At 46.0% G+C, this 26,143-nt stretch overlaps 1 protein-coding gene across 4 annotated transcripts in view; it reads left to right on the forward strand.

The window, feature by feature from the left end:
* The window catches only part of SHC3 (SHC adaptor protein 3), a 147,875-nt gene that overhangs the window by 101,194 nt on the left and 20,538 nt on the right, over positions 1-26,143 (forward strand). The window contains exons 7-11 of one of the 4 annotated variants that reach the window (XM_081104088.1): positions 3,963-4,089; positions 9,025-9,175; positions 10,906-10,993; positions 19,246-19,404; positions 22,977-23,272. In XM_081104088.1, the coding sequence (XP_080960214.1) occupies positions 3,963-4,089; positions 9,025-9,175; positions 10,906-10,993; positions 19,246-19,404; positions 22,977-23,272 (821 nt within the window). The remainder of the gene's footprint in view (positions 1-3,962; positions 4,090-9,024; positions 9,176-10,905; positions 10,994-19,245; positions 19,405-22,976; positions 23,273-26,143) is intronic. The other 3 variants (XM_081104089.1, XM_081104090.1, XM_081104091.1) reach the window with 3 other exon arrangements.

Consider the following 26,143-nt stretch of genomic DNA (forward strand, 5'->3'; position numbering starts at 1 on the left):
AGCCCTTACATAACGGGTCTGAGGAGAGATGCCAAGGGCCTTACATAACATGCACGTGACTGTCTGAGAGGGCAGGCTAGGGCAGCTCAGCGCCAGCTCCTCCGCCCAGGTGGAGGCCGTGTTCTCGGTTTGCTGGGGCTGCTGTACAAACACCACAAGCCAGGAGCCTCACAGCACAGGGCCCCTGCCTCCCAGCTCCGGAGGCGGAACTCAGGTCAGCTGCCGACCTGGAGGCTGCAGGGCAGAGTCCTTGCTGCCTCTTCCAGCTTCCAGGGGGGTGCCTGCCCCCTGGGCACGCGAGTGTCTCCCCAAGCCCTCAGCCCTCGCGTGGCCGGAGCCTGAATGTGCCTCTGGCTTCCCGGGGCCACCTCACAGGGACCAGACGTGCTGGGTCAGACCCACCCGTCCAGCTGACCTCGCCCTAGCTAGTCAGTCTGCAGCAGCCCTGTTTCCGACGAAGGGCACATCTCCCACTGAGGACACTAACCCGTGACAGAGGCCAAGCCTTCAACCACCCCGAAGTCCCACGAGGTCGGGAGGGGGAGGGGCAGACTGCACCTCCCCGGCACAGAATTCCGTTTCCGCCCGGGGTTAACGGTCGTTGAAGTCAACTTCGATCAGTCCTATGCGCTTCTGACGTCCTCAGGGGCCCCTCGGTCAGTGGCTCTCAGTGAGCTACACTTTAGAGTCACCTAGGGGAGCTTTGGCAACTCAGGGCTCAGGCCTCCGAGAGCCGGCCCGCCAGGGAGCCTTTTCACAGCCCTCCAGGTGGCCCCACGCAGCGTGGCAGGAACCAGGCTCCGGAGGGAGCGGCTGGGCCCAGTGCAGTCGGACTTGGGGCCATGGAAGTGTGCAGGCTGCTGTCTCATTTCAGAGCCACGCCCAGGAGTGCCTTCGCCCACAGGGCCTTTTCAGTCATGGAAATCAGATTCCACTCCACATCCCATGGGCGCTGTGCCTGGCTCCCCCAGGGGCAGTGTGCGGTGCCAGTGAGGCGAATACTGGCCCTGCGCACGGCAGTGCTGGGGCACCCTGTCACGGGCCCTTTGAGATACTTGGCGGGGGACGCACACTCCTTCCTGCCAATTACCTGTCACCTGTCACTTCAGATTAAGTGCCAGGATCCCACAGGGCTCAGCCGGCCGACTCTCCTGCTCCGTGTGGCGCCAGTGGGGGCACGGGGCAGACTTGGGCTGGTGGCTGGCCTGGTCCAGAGAGTCCAAGTTTACTTCGCTTCCACGCCTGACACCTTGTAGGGATGACCAGACGGCCAAGGTGTCTGAGCCTTTCCTTCCCCAGGGAGCCCGAGGGGTTATCAGGGTGCAGGACTTCTCACCTGGCAGCTCTCGGCTCTGAGACACCAAAGGGGAAGCTTCCAGGCCTCCGAAAGGCCAGGCACAGCCCCAGTCCGGCCACGTGTACTGTCAGCAGCCACAGCTCCGGTCCAGGGAGGGGCCAGACCCACCCTCCGCGGGAGTTTGCAGCCTTCCCTGCACCAGGGCTCTGTCCCCACAGCAGGCCCAGCCTCGGTGCAGGGAGGGGCTCACGGTTTCGCCATGAACAAGATCTCGGAGCATGCTTTGCCTCAGCTCACGTGTCCATCCCAGTTACCCCCTCCTAGTGAGGAGCTGCTGTTCTCCAACCCCCACCCCCCAGCCAGCCCCCCGGGCCAGGCAGCGAGGTTAATGCAGCAAGAATGCCTCTGCCATTTGGAGTCAGATTAGCAAGACATTCTGGGACTAAGTAGTAAATGTCTTGTCTGGGCTCTTAGATAGCTCACTCCCCAGCAGAGCCCCAGTGCACGTGCCGGCGTGGTCCCGTGGCTGCAGGCACGGCTCCTCAAGGCGGGCAGCTGTCAAGATACACCTGGGTCCCAGAAAGCCTTCTGTCAAAATCCCATGATGATTCCTGCCTATGCATTTTTGCATGTCTTTGGGTTTAGCTAGAAGTTATTTACAGTGAGAACCTGGTGTTAAGAATCCATGCTTCTGTAGTTACTCTGGTGGAAGGCGAAAGGCCTCTGACCCACGCCATCGAGTTGTATGGGAACCTTGGTGAACGGCCTGGGCAGGAAACCCGCATGGGGATGCTGCCTCCAGTGGCCACGCCTGCCCACTCCCTGCTTCTCTAACAGCAGGGGATTATTTCAACAGAGTTCGGGCTGCTCTAGCCTTGGGCAGTGGTAGGGCCCAGGAGGTGACTTCCCGGGAAAGGCCTACACGCTCTGATGTCACCGGGGGCAAACAGCACAGCACCTGCTCTAACTCCCACTCCTGCGTAGACAGAACCTCACCTGCACGGGGTGGCGGGGTGGGAGAGGGGGAGCGATGGTGTGTTCGTTGTTTTTTAAGCTGGGAGGAGGTGGGTTTCCTGTGAGTGCACATTTAGGCTGCTCCACACTTGGCTGTTGTCAACAGTGACTGTACAAACAAGCCAGGCCCTGGGCTTTCGACATCCTGTGCCAGACACTCTGAATGCCCGTCCCGCTGGGCTCTGGCTGAGAGCTGGCGCCTGCAGGTCACCCCTCTGCACGCAGAAGTCTCACAGCCCCACACACCGACATGCCACAGGTCTGCCTTTCCTCCCTCCACGTGGTGCTAGTCTCATCACCGTGCACAGGGCCCGAGCGAGCTCAGTCCTGCTCTCTCCTGTCTCATTCCCCACCACTCCCGCCCGCCTCCAGCTCCTCAGGCTGCTGGCTCTTCCTTGAACAGCAAGGCAGCACCTGCCTCAGGGCCTTGGCACCTGCTGGGCCCTTGACTTTGACTTTCTTACCCCAGAGGGTCACATGGTCCCCTTCTGGTCTGTATTCTGGTTTTCCAAAGGACAGCCAGCCACTCCGGTGGCTGCTGCCGATGCTGGGGGTGGGGTGTGGGGCTGGAAATTGGGGTGTGGGGGGACCAGCTGTCTTTTCCTCACCAGCCTCGGCTCCTCCTTCCCTTCAGCTGGAAAGACATGGACGTTCCTGTCAGCCGGCCGGTAACTGGCACCCTAACAGCTGTGTCACAGGCGCTGCTTGTGCCCACGTGGGCTGATACTTAACAGCTAATCTCAATGATCAATAACAAAAATACAGCTGGGACGTGGTCTCCTGGGACCATACCTTGTCAGGCCTAGTTGTCCGAGGACTGCATGGCGGCCACAGTGCAGGGCAGGCCCTTTCCTCCTGGCAGAGCTCCCTGAGTCCTCAGGGCTGCGCCCCTCCAGCTGGGGGTGGCCTGGCAGCTGCCACCCAGGGGAGCGCCACTGGCTCTGTGCAGAGAAGGCAGCATCGCGCTGCAGGTCACCCAACTTCCAGGCGGTGCGGTCTCTGCCCACCTGCCCGTTTCCCACTCCTCCTGCGGCCGGAGCATGTGCGGGGCGGGGGTGGGGGTGGGGGTGGGGTGCTCTGTTGCTGAGAGCACCCTGCGGGAATGCCTCCTCCCCGCTGGGCACCTGCCGTGCTCCAGGACGAGCCTCCCTAAATGCATTTACATGCGAGCTGCCGCCCAGAGAAAGGTGAAGTGGGACACGCCTGTCTCCTCCAGGGAGAGCCCTGTCCCATCAGCCGCTGACTGCTGGCGACGGAGAGGCTGGCGCTCGGTGGGATGCCACGGGCAGTCACTACCTCGTAGAGCAGAGGCGGGGCCTTCTCTTGCCTTTCCCCACGCGACCCTCCTTTCTCTGAAGGTTCCACGTGGATGTGCCGCAGCCGGGTCACAGGACAGTGTGTCCTGGAGGGATGGCCGGCTCCTGTCACAAGGGATTGATTTTTAATGTTAGCGAGAACAGGCTGTTGAGGAATGCATCCGATGGTGGCCCTGGGGTTCAGCTGCAGGTGGAGCCCCGGGACACATTAAGAAGGACACATGCACCCCCGACCCCCTTTCCTCACTGGGGCTGACGGTCCCTCCCTCAGGAGGGCTGCTGGGCAGGGGCTGGCGCCCGTGTGCCTCTAACGGGCCTGCGCGCTGCTCCCACAGCCTGCCACATCCTGGAGTGCTGCGACGGGCTGGCCCAGGACGTCATCGGCGCCATCGGACAAGCCTTTGAGCTCCGGTTCAAGCAGTATTTGCGCTGTCCTTCCAAGGTCCCTGCCCTCCACGACCGGTGAGTACTGCTGCTCTTTGCAGTGGCCTTGCTGCAATGTAGCACCTTTCCTCCCTAAAAACAAAACTCTCAACAGGAGAAAACCACGCCGGCGCCCCGAGGTGCGCTCTCCGCGAGCCAGGGCTTCCTGAGCTTCGAGACACCCGGGGTGCGGGGGGAGGGGCGTGGGGTGCGGCGCGGAGGAAGCTGGCAGATGGAAGCGGACACACGGGCGATGCTCTGAAGGTTTAGAAAAACATTTTTTCTGGAAACTATAGTGATAGTAGCCAAGGTTACAAAAAAGCATTATAGTACGTTTTTGCTCTGCTTCTTGTGCAACCGTGTGATGTTTCCCCATGCCACCTCCTCTGGGTGCGCCCTCAGGCTCTGCATGTCCACTGTCCGTGGCATCGTGGTCCAGCAGCCTCCTGCCCAGAGGCTCTCTGTGAGGCCCGTGCCTGGAATGACCAGTGTCAGTCGGCTGTACTGGCCTTTGCAGCTCGGAAACTCAGTCTGGCCCTGGTCAAGTTCTTTACCCAGTCCGGGTCTCTTCATGTGGATATGTATTTCTCTGTAAAATAAGAATAGTGCCTTGGCAGTACTATTATTTTAAGTGTTAAATATAATAGTAAATGTGAACAGGAATTGTGAGAGATTTGATTTATTATAAAAAACTAGAGGCCCAGTGCACGACATTCGTGCACTGGAGGCGGAGAGGGGGTTCCCTTCAGCCCGGCCTGTGCCCTTTCACAGTCTGGGAGCCCTTGGGGGACGTCCGACTGATGGCTTAGGCCAGCTCCCCACAGAGAGCGGGACTAAGCCATCAGTTGGACATCCTAGTGCTGCCGCAGAGGTGGGAGAGGCTCCCGCCACCACCGCTGCGCTAGCCAGCCGTCAGCCCGGCTTTTGGCTGAGCGGCGCTCCCCCTGTGTGAGCACACTGACCACCAGGGGGCAGCTCCTGCATTGAGTGTCTGCCCCCTGGTGGTCAATGCGCCTCATAGCAACTGGTCGTTCTGCTGATTGGTCGATTTGCATATTAGCTTTTTATTAGATAGGATGTTCAGGATTGACCATTGAATACCTTAGGGACATAGGGATATTCCAAGCAGCATAAAAAAAGGTAACCCAGGGCATAGTGGTCACTCGGTAGGCTGTCCTTACTGACCTTTCATACTGAAGGCCTATCTATCACCGTGGTATCTAAGGTATCTTCCAACTATAACAATTTTCCATGATTGTCGGTATGAGGTAGTGCATGCAACTCTGGGATCTACTGGTGGCAATGTGAGGGGGATTCTCTCTCACTCTAATAAACTTGGCACTACTTGAGCATTTTCTCTTCAGGCTCTGGAGCACTGAGCAAGGTCCCAAACATGGACCCCCATGAGGCTTCCAGGCTACTTGACTCAGGTGTCATGAAAGACCAAGATGATGCCTCGACCATGATGTCTGTCAACTCTTGCTTTGTGACTCCAGAGAATTTAGGCATTTTATCTGCTTATTACGGCCTGAGAAGGAATTGATGGGTGATGAAAACCTACTCATAATTACCTTTTTCCTGAACCTTTAGGTACAGGCCAGTTGGGTGAATTTGGAAATCCTACTTAGGCCATTAATGAGTTTATATTTTCACTTGAATTATTGTGAAGTTGCCTTCCCAGTTGTTTCTTCCTGTTTGTGAAAAGCAGTACAATGCAATGGAAAGAGTCCTAGGACCCAGAGCAAGAGGCCCTTGCTCCAGTTGCCACGCTGCCATGGTCCAGCCTGTCCATGTCTCAGTCTACTTAAATGTGAGACACAACTTTGGACCGAGTAACTCTAAAGTCCCATTCAACGCTAAAAACACCCAACAAGCAAAACACCACTTTGTTTCTCCCAGGTCTACTTTGCATGCCTTTTCCAGCTCCTGCAGCCACATTCGGGACTTAGTCACGGAGGCGGTGTCCCTTTGCCTTCATTCTTTTGAAGATTTTTGTCATCTCTATGAAGCTTTCATCTTTTTCGAAAGAGACTTCTAATTTTTCTCTCTCATCCACTGGAACATTTCTCTAAGACGTTCCTTTTGGAGGTGCCTGTGAAGGCCCCACTTTCCCCATTGCCAGAAGCTCTCACAAGCTCAGGCGAGCTGCATGTGTAAGGAGAGTTAGAGTGAGAAAGTGACAGGGCCTCAGATGGCCTTGCAGGGGACGAATGAACAAACTTTCAGATTCTATATATAATGGGATATAGTCATTACAAAGAATACATTGGCATACGTGTATTATCAGAAAAAAATGGCAGAATTTTTTAATGGAGTGAAAAACATATGAACCATTTATGAAAAATTTAAAGACACAAACAGTTCTATACATAGTTTATGTATAAGTGCATGTATATAAAAACATGCAGAAATATTACACCAACTCTAGGACATGCAAGGATGGAGTGGGTGTGGAGTGGGTTTCACCTGGTCCAGTGCATTTCCTCCCTACCATTTCATAAAGAAAAGGTACCAATATACAAAAATAATGTGCAGTGAACACCTGTATGCCCATCATCTAGCTTCCTCATGAACATTTTACTGTTAATTTTACATATCTATTCATCCAAAGTCAGTTTGACAAATTCTTTTCCCTCTGAAATAAAAGGAAGCAAATACAGCAACATGTTCCCGCTGTTTAGTTTCAGTGGTGGATGTGTAAGTGTCTTTTACATTAATTATAATTTTCTGTACTTTTGAAGTGTTATGTAAAAGTCAAATAAACACTATTTAAACAATGTGTATAAAAATGGGTGCTCGGAGTTGATTGAACTACCATGCTTCCCTGGGAAAAAACGTAAGGCATGAAGTCCAATATGTGTTTCTATATATTAAAGTTTAAAGAAATTTAATTTTGTGCTACCATCCTCTGTTTCCTCATGTGGATATGTATTACCATCTGGTGTTCTTTCATTTCAGCCTGAAGTACTTCCTTTCATATTAATTGCGGGGCAGACCTAGTAGTGATGAATTTTTTCAGTTTTTATTTATCTGGAAATGTCTTATTTCTTGTTTCATTTTGGAAGGATAGTTTTACTGGGCATAGAGTAGTTGGTAGACAGTCTTTTTCCTTCAGTACTTGAATATACCACCCCACTGCTTGCTGGCCTTCATTGTTTCTGAAAATAAAGTCAGCTGTGAATATTATTGAAGATCCTTTGTCCAAAATCTGAGTTTCCGCAGGGGCAATTTCTACCGATTGCTTTTAATCCTTGTCTTTCTTTGCATGTCTCATAAAATGTTTGTTGTTGAAGCTAGAGATTTTAAATAATATAATGGGCTTACTCTGCAAACCAGATTTCTCCCCTCCTCAGGATTTGTTGCTGCTTTTTTAGTGGTTGTTTCTTTTCTAAACTTTTCTAAACTAAATCCATAACTCTGTACTCTTTGTCAGCTATGGCCACTGACAGCTCTGTTCAGTTCAATTATTAGAAAACTAATAATTAGAGATTTCCTTAAATTCCTAGAACTCTTTGAGTGTGGGGGCACCCTTCCAACACTCAAGCTAGGCAGTTGGCAATTCCGCTGTAACTTTCACTTCCTGTTTGCGCATAGCTTCAAGGTAAGCCAGAGGTGAGTCTAGGGCAGCCGTGGGCAAACTATGGCCCGCGGGCCGGATCCGGCCATTTGAAATGAATAAAACTAAAAAAAAACCAAAACCGTACCCTTTTATGTAATGATGTTTACTTTGGATTTATATTAGTTCACACAAACACTCCATCCATGCTTTTGTTCTGGCCTCCGGTCCAGTTTAAGAACCCATTGTGGCCCTCGAGTCAAAAAGTTTGCCCACCCCTGCTCTAGGGCCTTTTTGAATCTTTCCTGAGCAGGCATACATCCTTGGATAAGAACAGAGTCCTAAGAATGCACGTGGCCTTCTAGATTCCCGGAAATATGTTGAAATTTATCAAAGTTCTTACAGACATTCTATTTTCTAGCCTTTTTTTTTTTTTAAGCTTTTGATTAGCCTATTTTTTGCCCCAAATGTTATACTGCCTCAGGGTGACATGTTGTTAAACAATTGCCTCTAATTGTTTTTGACAAATGTCCCAGGGTAAGAGGCATTTTTTCCCTGGGCAAGCTCTGAACCCGCTCAAATAGACGGCCTTAGGAGTGACCTCTTCCAAGGAGTTAGACAGTGTACATGATGACTGTGCGCTGGGAAGGGGGCTTGGAAAGAGACTCAGTGCTGTTTTGCCCCCTCCTGTGGTTATCAGGCCACTGGTTTTCTCTGTGACTGTAAGCTGTTTGTTTTCAAGACTACTTTGGAGATGGGAATAAGGCAAGTTAAAATGCCCCAAAGCTGCTGTTCTTACAGCTTTTTTTCATTTGCTTAAAAAACAAAATAAACACTCCCTAGGTTGTTGCAAGCCTCTGGTTAATTTCTAGGGTTTAAAATAGTTATTATATATATAACTAGTTTAAATAATTATTATATATATAAAATTTTTATTTTATTTATTTATTTATTTATTTATTTATTTATTACCAGTTATGTTTTGCTTTCATGGAGGAGAAAATTTTCAGAGGTCTTACCCTGTCATTTTCCATGATGTCACTAAATGTTTAATTTTTAGTTGATTTTGCTTTGGGTAAATTTTATAATTTACTAAAATGTGTGTCTGTGCTTTGAGGAACTGGTTGTCTTTACATGTAAACTTTTTCTTTCCTAATTAAAATGTGCTTTAAAACAATGATTTTTTTCTTGTTTCAAATATGATTGGAATTTTCCAAAGGATAGATCTGTGAATAGGCAGAGATATTTGACTAAACCACTAATATGCTTTTCATATATATGCCTGAGACCTACATGGTTGAAGGGGCAGTGACTAAATTCACTTTTCTGGGGTGACAGGTGTTAATTAACATTAGATTTGATGGTTTTGACTAGAAGCTCAACTTCGGCTAACACTCTTGAAAATTCTCTTTTAACAGAATGCAGAGTCTGGATGAGCCCTGGACCGAGGAGGAGGGCGATGGCTCCGACCACCCGTACTACAACAGCATCCCAAACAAGGTGCCTCCCGCCGGGGGGTTTGTGGATGCCCGCCTGAAGGCCAGGCCGCATGGCCCTGACGCAGCCCCGGTTAGCTCTGTAACTTTTTCTTGGGATGCTGGCTAATTGAGCTTTATAGTAAACCCTTGATTTTGCAGACCTCGATTTAACAGACTTTGATTTAATGGACAAAATTTCCAGTCCATATCTCATATGTGAAAATTAACACCCTATTAATTTTAACATGCTTTAAAACAATATTTGCTTATAATTAAATTAACAGGTTATTTTTTGTTATCAATTCACTGTTATTTTAAACAAATTTCAGCAAATAGGACATATGTTGGAAAAAACACTGTAATAATCTCACCAACATAGATAAATATTGCATATCTACAACCATAGTCTACATATTTACATCCAAGAGTCACCGCTGGTAACGTGTTTGGCTAATGATTACCATGTAATCGCACCATGGCACACAGTAATCGGTTCTGTTGTCACCCGGCGTCACTCTGCAGCAGTTTTAAAGTGTGTGGGCCCATGTGCCCATGTGTGCTAAGCATTTGTTTACTCTCAGGGACCGGTGAATGCATGCATTTCCTATAATACATGTAGAAAACTTTCTGTGAAGTTAAACTTTTCGTACATACTTAATTTTAATTACAAATGTGTCTACGTAAGTAAAAACAGGTAAACTAATTTGTCAACTTTTAAAATATATATATTTTTATTGATTTCAGAGAGGAAGGGAGAGGGAGAGAGAGAGAGAAACATCAATAATGAGAGAGAATCATTGATTGGCTGCCTCCTGCACGCCCCCTACTGGGGATTGAGCCCACAACCTGGACATGTGCCCTGACCCCCAGAAATTGAACTGTGACCTCTTAGTTCATAGACACTCAACCACTGAGTCACAGTGGCTAGGCTAATTTATCATTTTTAAACATACACATTCAGAAAACCTACTTTATTATATGACGGATTTTTTTCTTTAACGCACACCCTCTCACCCAAATTAGTCCATTACATCAAGGTTTTACTGTATTTCCTTTTAGATTTCTCAGCTTTATTTTCAGGTTGCTGTTCTGTTCAGTCTTTGACAGAATAACACACATGCTTTCCCCCCTTGGATTTCACGAAGCAGACAAATAAGGGAGGCTTTTGTTTTAACATCACAGGGTCTTAGTCAAATACCTTGAGACTATACTGTGATTCCTGAGCTGGGAGGCTGGGTCCTTTACTCCCCCTCCGCCCCCTCCCCCTCCCCCAGGACACTGCAGTTTTCATGAGGAGAGGAGAGGATTCAGGCTTTTAAGAAGCCTGGGTGCTTTGGTTTCTCTGAAAAGACAGTGGACATAGGTGAGAATTTTATGATTTTTTTCTATTTTAGTCATTTCCCTGATTTTACCTCCAAATAAACATTCTAGGAAGGCAATTGTTTTGTAGAGGTAATGTATCTCTCTAGAGAGTTTTTGATGTCACCTACCTTAGTGAATAATAATGACACTAATAACAGTGTCAAAATAACATTGAAATGCAGTGCCCGTAGTTCTGCCACCGAGTGCGAATGGGCTGGGTGGAAGGGGACTTAGGGAATGAAAACGGGGGGGAATGTGTAGTTTTTTGAGATGCAGTCTCTTCCTCACACCCACACACATTTATTTCCTAATTCTTCGTGCCAAATGTGAGGCACGGAGGGAAGATGGTGTGCGATCGGGGATGCAGCTGCCTGGCCACTGCTGTCCCTTCTACTGGACCGTGGCTTTTGGAGGCGGGGACAGAAGAAGAGCATAATTTTTTTCTCTTTGTGCTGACAGTTTTCAGGAAAAGAGCAAACTTATTACCAGGGAAGGCACGGAGGAGAGCCGTTGGGCGAAGACTGGCAGCCGACACCTGCCAGGCAAGGTGAGAGGCAAGGCAATGAGGGCCGCAACACGGAAACACGCCCAAGTCACGCACTGCCTCCTGGTCCTCCCCGCCCCTCCTCCGCCCTGCTTTATATGTTTGTATAGATTCGTTTGCATTTTCTAGAGTTTTATGTACATATCATTTATGCATATGCGTTCTTTTTCATCTGGCTTCTTTCCACTCAACAGACTATTTATAGATTCACTCCTGTCGCTGCATGTATCCATAGTTTTCCCTTTTTCTTGATGACTGGCATTCCATTGTGTGAATATCCTACCCTGTGTTTACTTGTTGACTGATATTTGTTCCCAGTTTGTGGGCATTACATATAAAGTTGGTCTGCACTCCCCTGTTAAAAAAAACCCAAGACAAAAGTAACGTCTCCCTGGTGGCACTTCATCTCCCGTGGAGGGGCAGGAAAACGTACTGCAAAAGTCTGAGACTCCTGCCCAGGTCATAGGAAGATATAAAGTGAGGGCTGTGGGGGTGCCACACATCAGTGATGGCTCCCCTGGCAACAGGACGGGTTCCTATCCTTCAGCACGTACTTTCTCAAGCATTTGGAGACTCATCTGCCAGGAGGGCTGAGGAACTGACCTCTCCAAGGGCACCCCCACCCATTTCAAAAGGGAGTTGGCTGGGAGACTCAAGTGTTTCATGCTGTCCCTGAGCTCCCCAGCGGGGCTGAGCCCAGTGGTTCCACACAGGAGCTAGTAGCAGTGTTCTCCTCCTCCCTCCCCACACCCCACCTGCTCCAGGGTTAACTTCAGGAGGAGAGTGGCAGCTACTGGAGGCAGAGAGGGCTCCAGATGCATCCCTCCGGGCCTGGGCTACATGTAGAGAACACTGCCACCTCTTATCAAATCAGTGAGCGTGCTCCTGCACCCACATTAAAAATAATTCACTCACAACTGATAACTAATTGCTAATGTAAGTCCCCATTCTATAGACAGCTCTGTACACACACACACACACACACACACACACACAGATACATACATATATATATATATATATATATATATATATATATATATATATACACACATATACATACTAGAGGCCCAGTGCACGAAATTCATGCATTGGGGGGTTGCGGGGGGTGGGGGTGTTCCTCAGCCCGACCTGTTCCCTCTCACAGTCCGGAACCCCTCAGGTAGGGTCCCTAGGCCTGGCCAGTGATCAGGGCCTATCAGGGCTTTCCTTCCCCTGGCTGCAGTGTTATAGTGTGGTCTTCCGGAAGGTTGTCCAGATGGTCATTCTGTTGTTCAATCATTCAGTCAATTTGCATATTATACTTTTATTATTATAGTTTGTGTGTGTGTGTATTTTGTGTGTTTTAAAGGTTTCTTTTCATTTTAAACTTCTCCCCCTTCAGACACTTCTATAACTCCTTCACTAGCTCCAGGCCTCTGGCTACTCACTCTGTGGGGTCTAAAGGAGGTGGAGTGACAAATGAATTCAGATCCAATTTATGCTTCTATGTATATAAATTTAACCATTTCTTGGTTTAATGTTAAGGTTTTTTTCCTTGTAGCCATTTCTTCTGGGAGTAAATTACAATACACTTTAAAAATTATATTTTTCAATTGTGGTTCACATTCAGTGTTATTTTAAGTATATAGGATAGTGGTTAGACAAGTACATGATTTATAAAGTGTTTCCTTCGATAAATCTAGTACCTGCCTGGCACCATATGCTAGTTGTTATAACATTATTGACTGTGCTATGCTTAATATCCCCTTGGCTATTGCGTAACTACCAGTTTGTACTTAATCCCTTCCCCTCTTTCACCCAGCTCTCCAACTCCCATCTCCTCTGGCAACCAACAGTCTGTTCTCTGTACCTATGAGTCTGTCTCTGTTTTGTTCTTTAGATTCCACATATAAGTGAAATTATATGGTATTTGTCTTTCTCTGTCTGACTTATTTTACTCAGTATAATACTCTCTAGATCCATTCATGTGATTGCAAATGGTAGATTTCATTCTTTTTTATGGCTGAGTAATATTCCATTGGTAATAACTTTTTTATCCACTCATGTATTGGTGATTACTCGGGTGGCTTCCAATTCTTGGCTATTGTAAATTGTGCTGAAAATACATATGCTGCACATATATTTTTGAATTAGTGCCTTGGATTCTTCAGATAGCTACCCAGAAGTAGAATTGCTGGGTCATAAGGTAGTTCTATTTTTGATTTTTTGAGGAACATTCATACTGTTGTCCATAGTGACTGCACCAATTTGCAATCCCACCAATAGTACAATTTTCTCCTCATCCTTGCCAACACTTGTTTCTTGATTTATTGATGACAGCCATTCTGACAGATGTGAAGTGATAACTCATTTGGTTTTAATTTGCATTTCTATTATTGATGTTGAGCATCTATTCATTTGTCTGTTGACCATCTGTATATCTTCTTTGGAGAAGTGTCTATTTAGGTCCTCTGTCCATTTTTTAATTGAATTGTTTATTGTTTGGTGTTGAGTTGTATGAGTTCTTTATAAATTTTGGGCATTAACTCCTTATCAGATGTATCATTAGCAAATATCTTCTCCCATTCAGTAGGTTGCCTTTTTGTTTTGTTCATGAATTCCTTTCTGTGCAAAAACTTGTCCCATTTGTTTATTTTTTCTTTTGTTTTCCTAGCCTGAGGAGATATATCAGAAAAAATACTACTAAAGCAATGGCAATGTTTTCTTTAGGAGTTTTATGGTTTTGAGTCTTACATTTAAATCCCTAATTCATTTTGAGTTTATTCTTGTATACGGTATAAAAAGGGAGTCTCATTTCATTTTTTGCATGTATCGGTCCAACTTTCCCAACATCATTTATTGAGTAGATTGTCTTTACCTCTTTGTATGTTCTTGCCTCCTTTGTCATATATTTATTGACCATATAGGCATGGGTTTATTTTTGGGCTCTCTATTCTGTCCCATTGATCTGTATGGCTGATTTTATGCCAGTATAAAGCTTTTTTGGTTACTAAAGCCTTGTAGTATAGTTTGATACCAGGTAACATGATACTTCCAACTTCGTTCTTCTTTCTCAAGATTGCTGTGGCTATTCAGAGTCCTTTGTGATTCCATATAAATTTTAGGATTTTTTTGTTCTAGTTCTGTGAAAAATGTCATTAGAATTTTGATAGGGATTGCATTGAATCCATAGATTGCTTTGAGTAGTATGGACATTTTAACAATGTTAATTTTTTTCTATCCATGAGTATGGTACTTGCTTCTATATATTTGTATCCAATTCAAAAATCTTTCTTCAATGCCTTGTAATTTTCTAACTATAGGGTTTTTGTTTTTTTTTACCTCCTTGGTTAAATTTATTCCTAGGTATTTTATTTTATTTATTTTATTTTTTTAAATGTATTTTATTGATTTTTTACAGAGAGGAAGGGAGAGAGATAGAGAGTTAGAAACATCGATGAGAGAGAAACATTGATCAGCTGCCTCCTGCACATCTCCTACTGGGGATATGCCCGCAACCCAGGTACATGCCCTTGACCGGAATCGAACCTGGGACCTTTCAGTCCACAGGCCGACGCTCTATCCACTGAGCCAAACTGGTTTCGGCTATTCCTAGGTATTTTAAAATGCAACTGTAAGTGTGATTGTTTTCTTAGTTTCTTTGTCTGATAGTTCATTATTGTTATATAAAATACAACTTATTTCTGAATATTAATTTTGTATCCTGCTACTTTACTGAGTTTATTTATCAGCTCTAATAGCTTTTTGGTAGGATCTTTAGGGTTTTCTATATGTAGTAATATGTCATCTGCAAATAGTGACAGTTTTATTTCTTCCTTTCCAATTTGGACGCCTTTTATTTCTTTTTCTTATCCGATTGTTGTGGCTAGAACTTCTGATAGTATGTTGAATAAAAGTGGTGAAAGTGGACAACCCTGTCTTGTTCCTGATCTTAAGGAAGATACTTTTAGCTTTTTCCCATTGAGTATGATGTTAGTTATGGGTTTGTCATATATGGCCTTTATTATTTTGAGGTATACGCCCTTGATTTCCATTTTGCTGAGAGTTTTTGTCATAAATGGATGCCAGATTTTGTCAAATGTTTTTTCTGCATGTACTGATATGGTTTTATGATTTTTACCCTTCATTTTGTTTATGTGGTGTATTAAATTAATTGATTTGCAGATATTGAGCCAAACATTGTATCCCGGAAAAATCCCACTTGATCTTTTTATTGTATTGCTGAATTTGGTTTGCTAATATTTTATTGAGAATTTTTGCATCTATGTTCATCAGGGATATGGCTCTATAATTTTCTTCTTTTGTAATGTTTTTTGTCTGGTTTTAGAATCAGGATAATGGTGGCCTCATAAAATGAGCTTGGGAACCTTCCCTCCTTTTGAATTTTTTTGGGATAGTTTGAGAAAATTAGTTGTTAATTCTTCTTTGAATATTTGGTAACATTCATCATTGAAGCCATAGGTCTAGTACTTTTGTTTGTAGGGAGTATTTTTAATTACTGTTTTGATTTTGTTGGAAGTAGTTGGTCTGTTCAGATTTTCTGTTTCTTTTTTATTCAGTCTTGGAAATTGTATGTTTTTAGGAATTTATCCATTTCTTCCAGGTTGTCCAACTGTGGGCATATAATTGTTCATAATATTTTCTTATAATCCTTTTTTATTTCTATGTTGTCTGCTGTCACTTTTCCTCCTTTATTTCTGATTTTATGTATTTGGGTCCTCTCTCTTTTTTCTTTATGAGTCTGGCTTAAGGTTTATAAATCTTGTTTATCTTTGCAAAGAGCCAGCTCTTGGTTTCATTGATCTTTATTATTGTTTTTTTTAGACCCTATTTTGTTTATTTCTGATATGATCTTTATTATTTCCTTCCTTCTACTCACTTTGGGCTTTGTTTGTTGTTGTTCTTGTTCCTGTAGGTATAAGAGTAGATTGTTTATTTGAGATTGTTTGCTTCTTGAGTTAGGCCTGTATTACTATGAATTTCCATCTTAGGGCTGCTTTTGCTGCATTCCATGGATTTTGGGTTGTTATGTTTCCATTTTTATTTGTCGCCAGGTGTCTTTTGATTTCCTCCTTGATTTCACTGTTAACCCTTCATTGTTTAGTAACATGTTATTTAGCCTCCTTGTGTTTGTGTGTTTTTCAGTTTTTTTCTTTTAATTTATTTCTGATTTCTTACCATTGTGGTCAGAGAAGGTACTTGATAGGATTACAGTTTTCTTTTCTTTAAAAAAAAAAATACATTTATTGATTTTTTACAGAGAGGAACTGAGAGGGATAGAGAGTTAGAAACATCGATGAGAGAGAAACATTGATTCAGCTGCCTCCTGCACACTCCCTACCGGGGATGTGCCCGCAACCAAGGTACATGCCCTTGACCAGAATCGAACCTGGGACCCTTTAGTCAGCAGACCAACGCTCCATCCACTGAGCCAAACTGGTCAGGGCAGATTACAGTTTTCTTAAATTTACTGTGACTTATTTTGTTGCCTATCATGTGGCCTATCCTGGAAATTGTTTTATGTGCACTTGAAAAGAGTGTACATTCTGCTGCTTTGGAGTGAAATGCTCTAGAAAACATAATTTAAATCAATTTGATCTAATGTGTCAGTTAAGGCCACTGTTTCTTTGTTGGTTTTCCATATGGAAGACCTGTCCATTAATGTCAGTGGGGTGTTAAATTCTCCTACTATGACTGTATAACTGTCAATCTCTCCCTTCCTGTCCGCACCATTGAACCTCTTTGCCATCAGCTTAGATGTCCTCTTAATTCTCTCCTATTATTACTGTTATTTAGTTACCAGCACAATAACCTTCACTGCACGTTTTTAAAATGTTGGAGGAGGAGCTGTCCAGTGATCTCAAGGCATATGTTTTTTATTCTGATAAGATTATGGATACCAAAGAATAAAAATAGAAATCACTACTGCCAAGATATGACAGAAAGCTTGCATAGTAAAATAATTTAAACTAATATTTGGACCCAATAAGGCAAATGGAATATTTTTCCACATTTTTGGAAAATGCACTTTTTCTTCACATTAAGTGGTACCAATAAGAAATAATGATTAAAAGATATTTGCTTTATATTTTTAGGTACTCATGCATTGGGTGAATAATTGCTTACAAGGGTTATATCCTCTTGTTGGATTGATCCATTTATCATTGTGTAATGACAATAACGTTTTAAAATTCCCTACTTGTGAGAGAATTTCACATGTTGCATGCCCCAGCTGAAAGATGACCCATCGTGCTGGCCTGGTGAGTTGAACATGACACCTGTCGGAAGCCACCACATGGCTCTGTGTCAGAATAGGAAGGATATCGCAAATTAAAGTCATAATTTTGTCAGAGGCAGTTTTTTACTATGTTTTCATCTTTGTTCCACAGACATTTAAAATAAATAAGCCACTCAGAGAAAAACAAGTATCACATGATCTCACTCATATGTAGAATCTAATGAACTGAACTAAACTGATGAATAAAATAGATCCAGAGACATGGAAGCATAGAACAGACTGTAGAATCTCTGAGGGAAGGGAAGGCAGGAAGAGATTAACCAAAGAACTGATATGAACATATGCATAACCCATGGACATAGACTATAGTGCAGTAGGCCCGTGGGGGGTTGACAAGGACGGCTGGAGGTGGTCACTGGGGGAAGAGGGACATCTGTAATACTTTCAACAATAAAGACACATTTTTTTTGAAAGGCTTCTCCTCTTACAAAAAGTAAAGTAAAACAATAATTCGCTTGATAGTTTTTCAAAAAGCATTTACATAACATGTATACACCTAGACATGTAAGGAGACACATTATTTATGTTAGATATTTACTTTATTGAAAAAAGTTAGGTTTATTTAGAAAACGAGTTCTCTTTCTGTATGTTACTCTGGCCAGATCAAGAACAGACCACGCAAGAGGTTCATCAGGGCAGATCAGCCGTACATAAGTTCCTGGCCTACCATTTGAGACTCATTATTCTTAATAAATTTCAAGTTCTCATTTGAAAGCAATAAATACCTTTTTTCATGAAACAGTTAAGAATGTTTCCTGTTAGTTTGCTAGCAGCTATTCCCCTAAAATGACCTTTCGGTGCGCCATGGCGTGCGCGTCCACGGCCCCGGCTCCGCACCTGCCACCGTGTGAGTCGCAAAGGGTCGCGGTCAGGAAGGCTGTTCATTGGGCTTTTCATCTCCTCCTTTTAAAAATTAGTTTGTAAAATTCGTTTTACAGGCTGATCTGTTTGCCACGCCCACACACGTGTGAGCGGCAGAGAGCCCCGGCTGGAGCAGGACGTGCACCCAGGGCCAGCTGTGGGCGCGGGCGCCTGTGCAGGACAGGAGCAGACGAGGGGCAGTTCAGACTTCGCCGGGGCGCCCGCCCTGCGGGAAGCGGAGGGACGCCTGCCTTCTCAGCATGAGGCAGACGGCGAGGTGCTGCCGAAAGCCCAGCAGCAGGCTCCGGGGAGCGCTTCTCCCAGAGCCCTGAGCTGACCGCTGGCTGGGCTGACCGCCCCAGGCTGGGGAAGGTGACCTCTCCCAGGGGACGGGAGCGCCCAGAAGCCTCGGGAGAGCATGCGTGTAAAGGTGCTAGAGTCAGGATCCCGGAGGAAGAATCAGGCAGTGACCCAAGCGGGTGCGATCGGGCGGCGCCCTTCAGCTCTCCTCCGGTGCCCACAGCAGGGAGCTGGCCCAGCGCGGGCACAGTCGTGGGCACGCAGGAAGCACACGCCGGCCCTGCCTGCGGCGCGGGCTCCATCACACGCCCGCGCTGGGCTGTTCTGGAAGAACGCGCCTCAGTTCCTTAGGTAGTAACTTTCTAAAACGGTGGCAGCGCCTGCCTTGCCTAACCGGAATGGAGTTCATTTACAAAACATTCACTTACACTGAACAGGGAAAGGACAATTACAATGAAGCTTGTTGCTCGTCTGCTCAGTTGTTCGATCTCGGGCCTCGGTAACGGGATGAGCAGACCCACGCCGTGGGCTCCACTCCTCCCGTCACGGGCCAGCGGCGGGGGCAGGCGTGGGCATGGGCTGGCAGCTGGCATCCTGGCAGGCGGGTGCGGACGTGTCCTGGCCGGAGCACAGCAGTGCCTGTGACGGGCCAGAGGGGAGGTGTGAACTGTGGGAGCTGCGGGAGAATTCCCTGCGTTAACCTGGAGGACCTGCTGTGTGAGGCCGGGTGGCGTGACTGCCAGCGCGTGGGCAGCATTAGCGTCAGAAGAAAGAGGCTCGCTTTCTGTTGCAGGGTCCCTGGACACGGCCAGCATGGCGGGAGGGACGGCGCCGGCGGCCCCGACGGGAGACGCCCCCACCTACGTGAACGCCCCGCACTTCGCGCCGCAGGCCGGGCCGGCTGCGGGCAGCAGCGCCGAGAGCAGCCCGAGGAAGGACCTCTTCGACATGAGTGCGTTTCCATTCGCCTCGCTTTTCTTTTCTTCTGAGGTTGCTTTCTACTCGTTTATTGGAAATCGGTGCGGTCACGGGATTTGCTGCACTTTTCTGGGTATGACAGGCTTCTCAAGGCTTTCAACTTCCGCCAACCCCTGCTTTGGGGTCCATCCCTTTCTTTTGTCCAGAGACAAAGCAATTTCCCCCTCTTTTTGGCATTGACTTAGCACCTGAAGAACTGCACATGTATTGAGACAAGCAATATACATAAATAAATGCACTCATTTATGTATTCACTTCACTAGCCATTGGCTACTGTGTACCAAGTATTGCCTCAGTTGCTGAGGATGCCAGAGGTAACGGCATGGCCACGTCCTCACAGTTCTCCGTCTGGTGAGCAAGAAATTGCAGCAGACCCTTCTCGTCTGCAGGCACATGCCTGCCTTCCCTCTCATTTTCCTCTGTTCTCCCTCTTTCTCTACCACTACAAGCCTCCCCGCTGCTCTATTGGACACCTAACATGTGTCAAATGCCAGTCTACTCACTTTGCCTATATACACAAAACCAAAACAGGCCACGTCTCTATTCTGTGGAGCTGAAATCACCGCTGTGTATTAGCAGCTGGTAACAAGTGCACGGGTCACGCATAAGCCAGAGAGAGAGGCAGGAAACTACTCAGATAGCAGTGCGGTAGGGTGTGTGCCAAGGACTTTCTGTTTGTCATAAACATTGCGAAATTAAATCATCCATGAACCCATTAATGGAAGTGGAAGCCGTTTTTAAGGAATTTTGAAAGAACTTCCTTAGCTCACAAGTTTTATATCCCGCCCTAGCTGGTTTGGCTCAGTGGATAGAGCGTCGGCCTGCGAACTGAAGGGTCCCAGGTTCAATTCCGATCAAGGGCATATGCCCAGGTTGTGGGCTCGATCCCCAGTGGGGGCCTTGCAGGAGGCAGCCGATCAATGATTCTCTCTCATCGTGGATGTTTCTATCTCTCTCTCCCTCTTCCTTCCTCCCAGAAATCAATAAAAATATATTTAAAAAAGAAGTTTTGTATCCCAAAATTTCTTTTTCAAATTCCTTGAGGATTTAAAGGCTAAAGAGGGGAGGAGATTAACAGTTAATAACTTTCTACCACCGGCTATGCACTTATTATTTAATTTAATTTTGCAATGATACTACAGGCAGGTATTATTACTACAGTCACGTGCCACAGAATGACACTTGGATCAACTACCGGCTGCATTTGTGATGGTGGCCCCACAAGACTACAATGCAGTTGGAAAATTCCTGTCACCTAGTGATGTCATTGGTGTCCCATAGTGCAGCACATTACTTATGTGTTTGTGGTGATGCAGTGGGTTGGAAACAAAGCTACTGCACTGCCAGTTGTATGAAAGTACCAGCTGCATTGGCTGAGTGCCCTCTATGATATTCGTACCATGATAACATAGCCTCGTGACACACTTCTCAGAGTATCTCCATCATTCAGTGACACATGACTGTATTATCATCACTATTGCTGTTATTATCTTTACTGTACAGAGGAGAGAACAGAGAACCCTAGAGGTTAAGTGACTTTACCGCTTTAAGGCAACCTCGCTGGCTCGACACCTGCTGTCCGTGATGGTGCATGTGATGAGGACAGGACTGAGTGCGTTTATGATTAGGCGGCACCATGGAAACAGAAGTCTAATTCTCCCCGCCACTTTGGTTCCATAGATAGTGGACTCCCCTTCCGACTTACAAAGATGACCAGAACCAGAAGAACTGGAATCTCAGTGCTTGCGGCGCCTTCACAGTCACCTAGTCCGATCCCTTCACTTTAGTAACGCGAGGCGTGAGGTGGCTTTCCCCAGATGTAGAGCCAAGTGGAGCCGCTGAGCCCCCGCCCCAGGTTCACAATGCTCACAACTGCACTTTGGTGGCTGTACTTGTTTAATGGAGTCAGTTCACCAGTGATTCCTGGCCCCAGATCTGGGTAGTTAGGTTGGCCTGGGGTTTGAGATGAGGACTATGAGAACCAGAGCTAACGTTTTCGCATCCATCTATTTCTACTCCTGCTCCCAGCAAAAACAAGAGAGGGCCCTGGAAGGCTAGTATCTATTGAAAAGTGTGAAAAAATAAAGGCAGCACTCTGTTGTTTACTTTTAACCACTAGAGCTGAATAACAATGGCGATGATGGTGGTGATGGTGGTGGTGATGGTGATGATAAATGGTGATGATAATGGGATAATAGTGATGATGATGGTGATGATGATGGTAAATGGTGATGATAATGAGATAATGATGATGATGGTGATGGTGGAGATGATGATAAATGGTGATGATGACAATAGGATAATGGTGGTGATGGTGGTGATGGTGGTGGTGATGATGATAAATGGTGATAACAGGATAATGGTGATGGTGGTGGTGGTGGTGATGATGATGGTGTAGAAAGAGTATAATACAAATTTTCAACACTCCAGGTAATCAGGAAAAAGATAGGGTAAAAAATAAAAATTTAATCAATAGTTTTAACTTCTTTTCTGCTTCAAAAATATAAATGACTTAATGAGTGCCCAAATGACCTAATTTTGGTTTCATTTATTCACCTCACTCCTGCCCATCCTCTAAGTTGATCTTATTTTACAGCATTTGTTGAATGTTTGTGGAGCAGGAACCATGTCCCAGGAATAATGTTGGGCTTTGGGGTGTAGCTGTGCCCAGGAGGATGCTGTTCTTGCGGGGCTTGCATTGACTGGGTTGGCCATGTGGTCCCACAGTCATTATAACACCAAACATTCGTGTAGCACTCCCCTCATTTGTCCAATTACTTATTTGAAAATCAAACCCTGAGATTAACTTAGGCGTGCCTGCTGACTTGCTTGCTGCTGCTATTTGTTGATGTTAGAGCAGAAGTCTTGCCATTGATCGATGCCCTGCAGTGAGAGGTTTGTTCTGAAGGGCCCGAAGTCAGGCTCACTCTCAGACACTCACACAGAGCCTTTTCCCACAAGGACAAGTGAAGGTCAAGGGAAGGTAGGGCTCCTGGCCTGGGACAAGTCACACAAAAGGCACCCAATTAAACGTCAGTTTTATTTTTTTTAAAAAATTCACCCGATACAAAGATTTTGAAATAAACGTTTGATGGGTTGGGTTTAGGTCTCGCACAAAATAAAAATCTTGCAAATTGTCTTTTTCTTTGCGTATTTCCTTCGGTTTGGCAGGTTTCTATCCAGAAGAGAACATGTTTGTTGGAGGCTAGCCAACGTTCCAGAGAAAGTAGACGGCATGTAATATGCGTGGCTTCCTGTGGCGTGCAAAGCCAGGCATTCTAACCAGCTAGACCTGCGTGTGCTTGAACCCTTGGCACAAGGCACGGTGCCCAGCTGCCTTGGGAAAGCAGGCTTACCAGAGTCACGCCAGGATTTGGGCTGTACTTTCAAATGCTTGTTATGACTCGTCTCGTTAGATTATCAGCTGTCATGTGTCTCTGGTTCTTTCTTCCGGGGGCGTTGCCTTTGCCTTCTCAGCCCTCACATTGTATTGTTTATCCTTTGCTCTTCCTGGGTCCACCCGTTGCTGGCAAATGCTATTGGCAGAACCTTTTGAAGATGCTCTCAAGAACCAGTCCCTGGGGCCCGTGCTGAGCAAGGCGGCCTCCGTGGAGTGCATCAGCCCCGTCTCCCCCAGAGCCCCGGAGGCCAGGATGCTGGAGGAGCTGAACGCCGAGCTGTGGTACCAAGGCCAGATGAGCAGGAAGGAGGCGGAGGGGCTGCTGAAGCGAGACGGGGACTTCCTGGTCAGGAAGAGCACCACCAGCCCGGGCTCCTTCGTCCTCACTGGCATGCACGACGGCCAGGCCAAGCACCTGCTGCTCGTGGACCCGGAAGGCACGGTGAGCACGGGGTGGCTGCTTTCCCTCCTCCACCCACAGGCGCCCGCGGAAGCCCCGATGGCCACCCTCCGGGACCCCGAGCCAGGCCCAGGGCCAGAGCTTTCCCGCCCGAGAGGTAATGCTCCTGACAGCCCTTCTGTGGTCTCACTCCTATCCCATCGTCCAGCCAGTACTGGGAGGCAGGGACGAAGGCTTGGTCTTCAGCTGCATGCGGTGACCTCCTGGTTCATAGGTCAGTGCTCAACCACTGGGCCATGCTGGCCGGGCCTGGAGTTACTTTTGAAGATGATTTAAGGTAGAGACCCAACATTTTAAATATCTCCATGCAGTGAGCCAATCTTTTTGGTCACCGTTTGCCAAATAATTCCCCTGTTCTCTGTGGTGCTGGTGCTCTGCCTGTTAGCACTGAGTCCCTGTGTCCTGCACCGTCAGCTCCGTCCTACTGACCTCGCTGTTTAGTGTTTCTTGTATGAGAAACGGTGCTAGTCATCACGGCTTTGGAACTGCCCTAACCTCTGGTGGGGTGCGCCTTTCCTCCTGATGCTCCTCCTGGTCAGTTGCCTCCCCTATTCTCACAGCCTCACTCTTCTTTGTTCAGATTTTAGATTCACTTTATCAAGGAGGGAGGGAGGTAGGGAGGGAGGGAGAGAGAGAGAGAGAGAATATGCTGGGGTTTTGATAAGATTTGCATTGAATTTATAGATTAATTTGGGGAGAGCTGACATTTTTTAATATTAAGTCATCATATCCATGAGCATGGCATAAGGCTCCATTTACTTAGTTTTAAAGATGTCCTTGGTTAGAATTTTAAAATTCTCTTCAGAAAGCCCTTCTTTTTCCTGCATTAGGTTGCTTTCTAGTGTCTAGTTTTAGTTCCTGTTGTAAGTGGTATGTAACTTTTGGTTACTTTTTCTCTATAGTCATTGCTGCAGGGAGAGGAATGTGGTTGCAATCGTTTCACTGGAACTGCGTTGCAAACACTGGCAGTTTTGTTGCGTGCCTCCCAGTCCCTGTCCTCAGGGTTCTAATCCCACCTTGCTGGCTGGGCATCTTTGAGCATTGGCCAGGAGAGGGCGCCCTCGCCTTGTTCCCAACCTGAAAGGGAATGTTTGAGGGTTTGTTCCATTAAGGATGATGTAAGCTTTGGGTAGACTGCCCTTGTCAGTCTAAAGAATTTTCCTCCCCTCCCCTCCCCTCCCCTCCCCTCCCCTCCCCTCCCCTCCCCTCCCCTCCCCTCCCCTCCCCTCCCCTCCCCTCCCCTCCCTTCCCCTCCCTCCCTCCCTCCCTCCCTCCCTCCCTCCCTCCCTCCCTTCCTTCCTTCCTTCCTTCCTTCCTTCCTTCCTTCCTTCCTTCCTTCCTTCCTTCTGTTGTTCATTCACTAAGCAAATGTGTACCTAATGGCTACTAAATTCAGGCATTGTTTTTATCATCTAGGATATGTTCATGAATCAGTTAAAAGAACAAGCCTCTGCCCTATTGGAATTGGTGCATATTAATTACCTAATTACTTTTATCCTGTGTAGGTATTGAACTTTATCAAATGCTTCGTCAGTGTCTTTTGAGATAATTCTGTGGTTTTTTTCTTAAGTCCATTATTGTGGGGTAGTACATAGGCAGATGTTTCTGATGTTATGTCTTGGCATGAACCTTCTTTGGTCTTGACATGGGAATTGTGAAATGCGTTGTTGGATTTGGGCACCTAGTTTTTTTAGGGTTCTTCAGTCACTGTTCCTAAGTTAAGTGTCTTCGTTGTGTTTGCTGCTGTCATTTGTGTGTGCTCACCTGGTTCGGGTGTCAAGATTATAGGGTTACATTCATCCCTTCCAATGAGCTAGATTTACTCCAAATAAGACAACCTTCCCTCACCATTTTATCTCAGATAGAATCCCCTGGATATTCCCTGACTTATTTTTACTCCCAAGCACTTATCACACACAAGCACTCATTTACTTGCTAGTTTGTTTATTATTTGACCCCCTCCCCAACCTGGACTATAATCGCATGGAGGTAGCCGTTTTGCTCACTGCACTGTCCCTGAGCACCTAGATTTACTCATTGTTGCTACTTCACGATTTTTGACAAGATTTTGTTTTAGTTTTTCTAGAGTTTGTTTTGTGCCTGGCACACAGTAGGTATTCAACAAGCATGAGACTAGTAAATTCCTAAATTAACCTCAAGCTTTTTTAGGAATTGAGAGCCCAAGAAGGTGACGTGGGGAGCTAAGGGTCACCAGCTACTGGCAGTCATAGAATCACAAGTAAGGTTTTTCTCAACAGAATCAGTCCAGAGTTCTTCCCATTTGCATAGGCTGTCTGATAATTCATTTATTTTTATCCAAAGAAAACAGGAGAGAAAATGTCTCAGCAATTCAATGAGAATATAATATTTCAGTTGAAAATTTTAGGTATTTTAAAAAAATAAAAAGTTAGCCTGACCGGTGTGGCTCAGTGGTTGAATGTCAACCCATGAACCAAGAAGTCACAGTTCGATTCTGATCAGGTCACATGTCCAGGTTGTAGGCTCAGTCCCCAGTAGGGGGTGTGCAGAAGGCAGTTGATTGATGATGTTTCTCTTTCCATGATGTTTCTCTCTAAAAAAAAAAAAAATCAAAAAAATCAACAAAAACATTTTAAAAATCTAAAGTTAAAATTTAGCTAAATTATACCATCTTATAGTCCTATACATTTATGTCCAAAAACATAAACTAATAATTTTAATGGATTAGTCTCTTAAAGTATGTAGAAAACAACATTTAGAATTACAAACCAAATATTTAATAATAGTAGTTTTCATAATCACCTATATATTTAACTTTACTGTGATCTTTATTTCTTCATACAGCTTCTAGTTACTTTCTAATCTCCTTTCCTG

This window comes from Myotis nattereri (assembly GCF_964212035.1).
Source record: "Myotis nattereri genome assembly, chromosome: 12".
NCBI classification, from domain to species: Eukaryota; Metazoa; Chordata; class Mammalia; order Chiroptera; family Vespertilionidae; genus Myotis; species Myotis nattereri.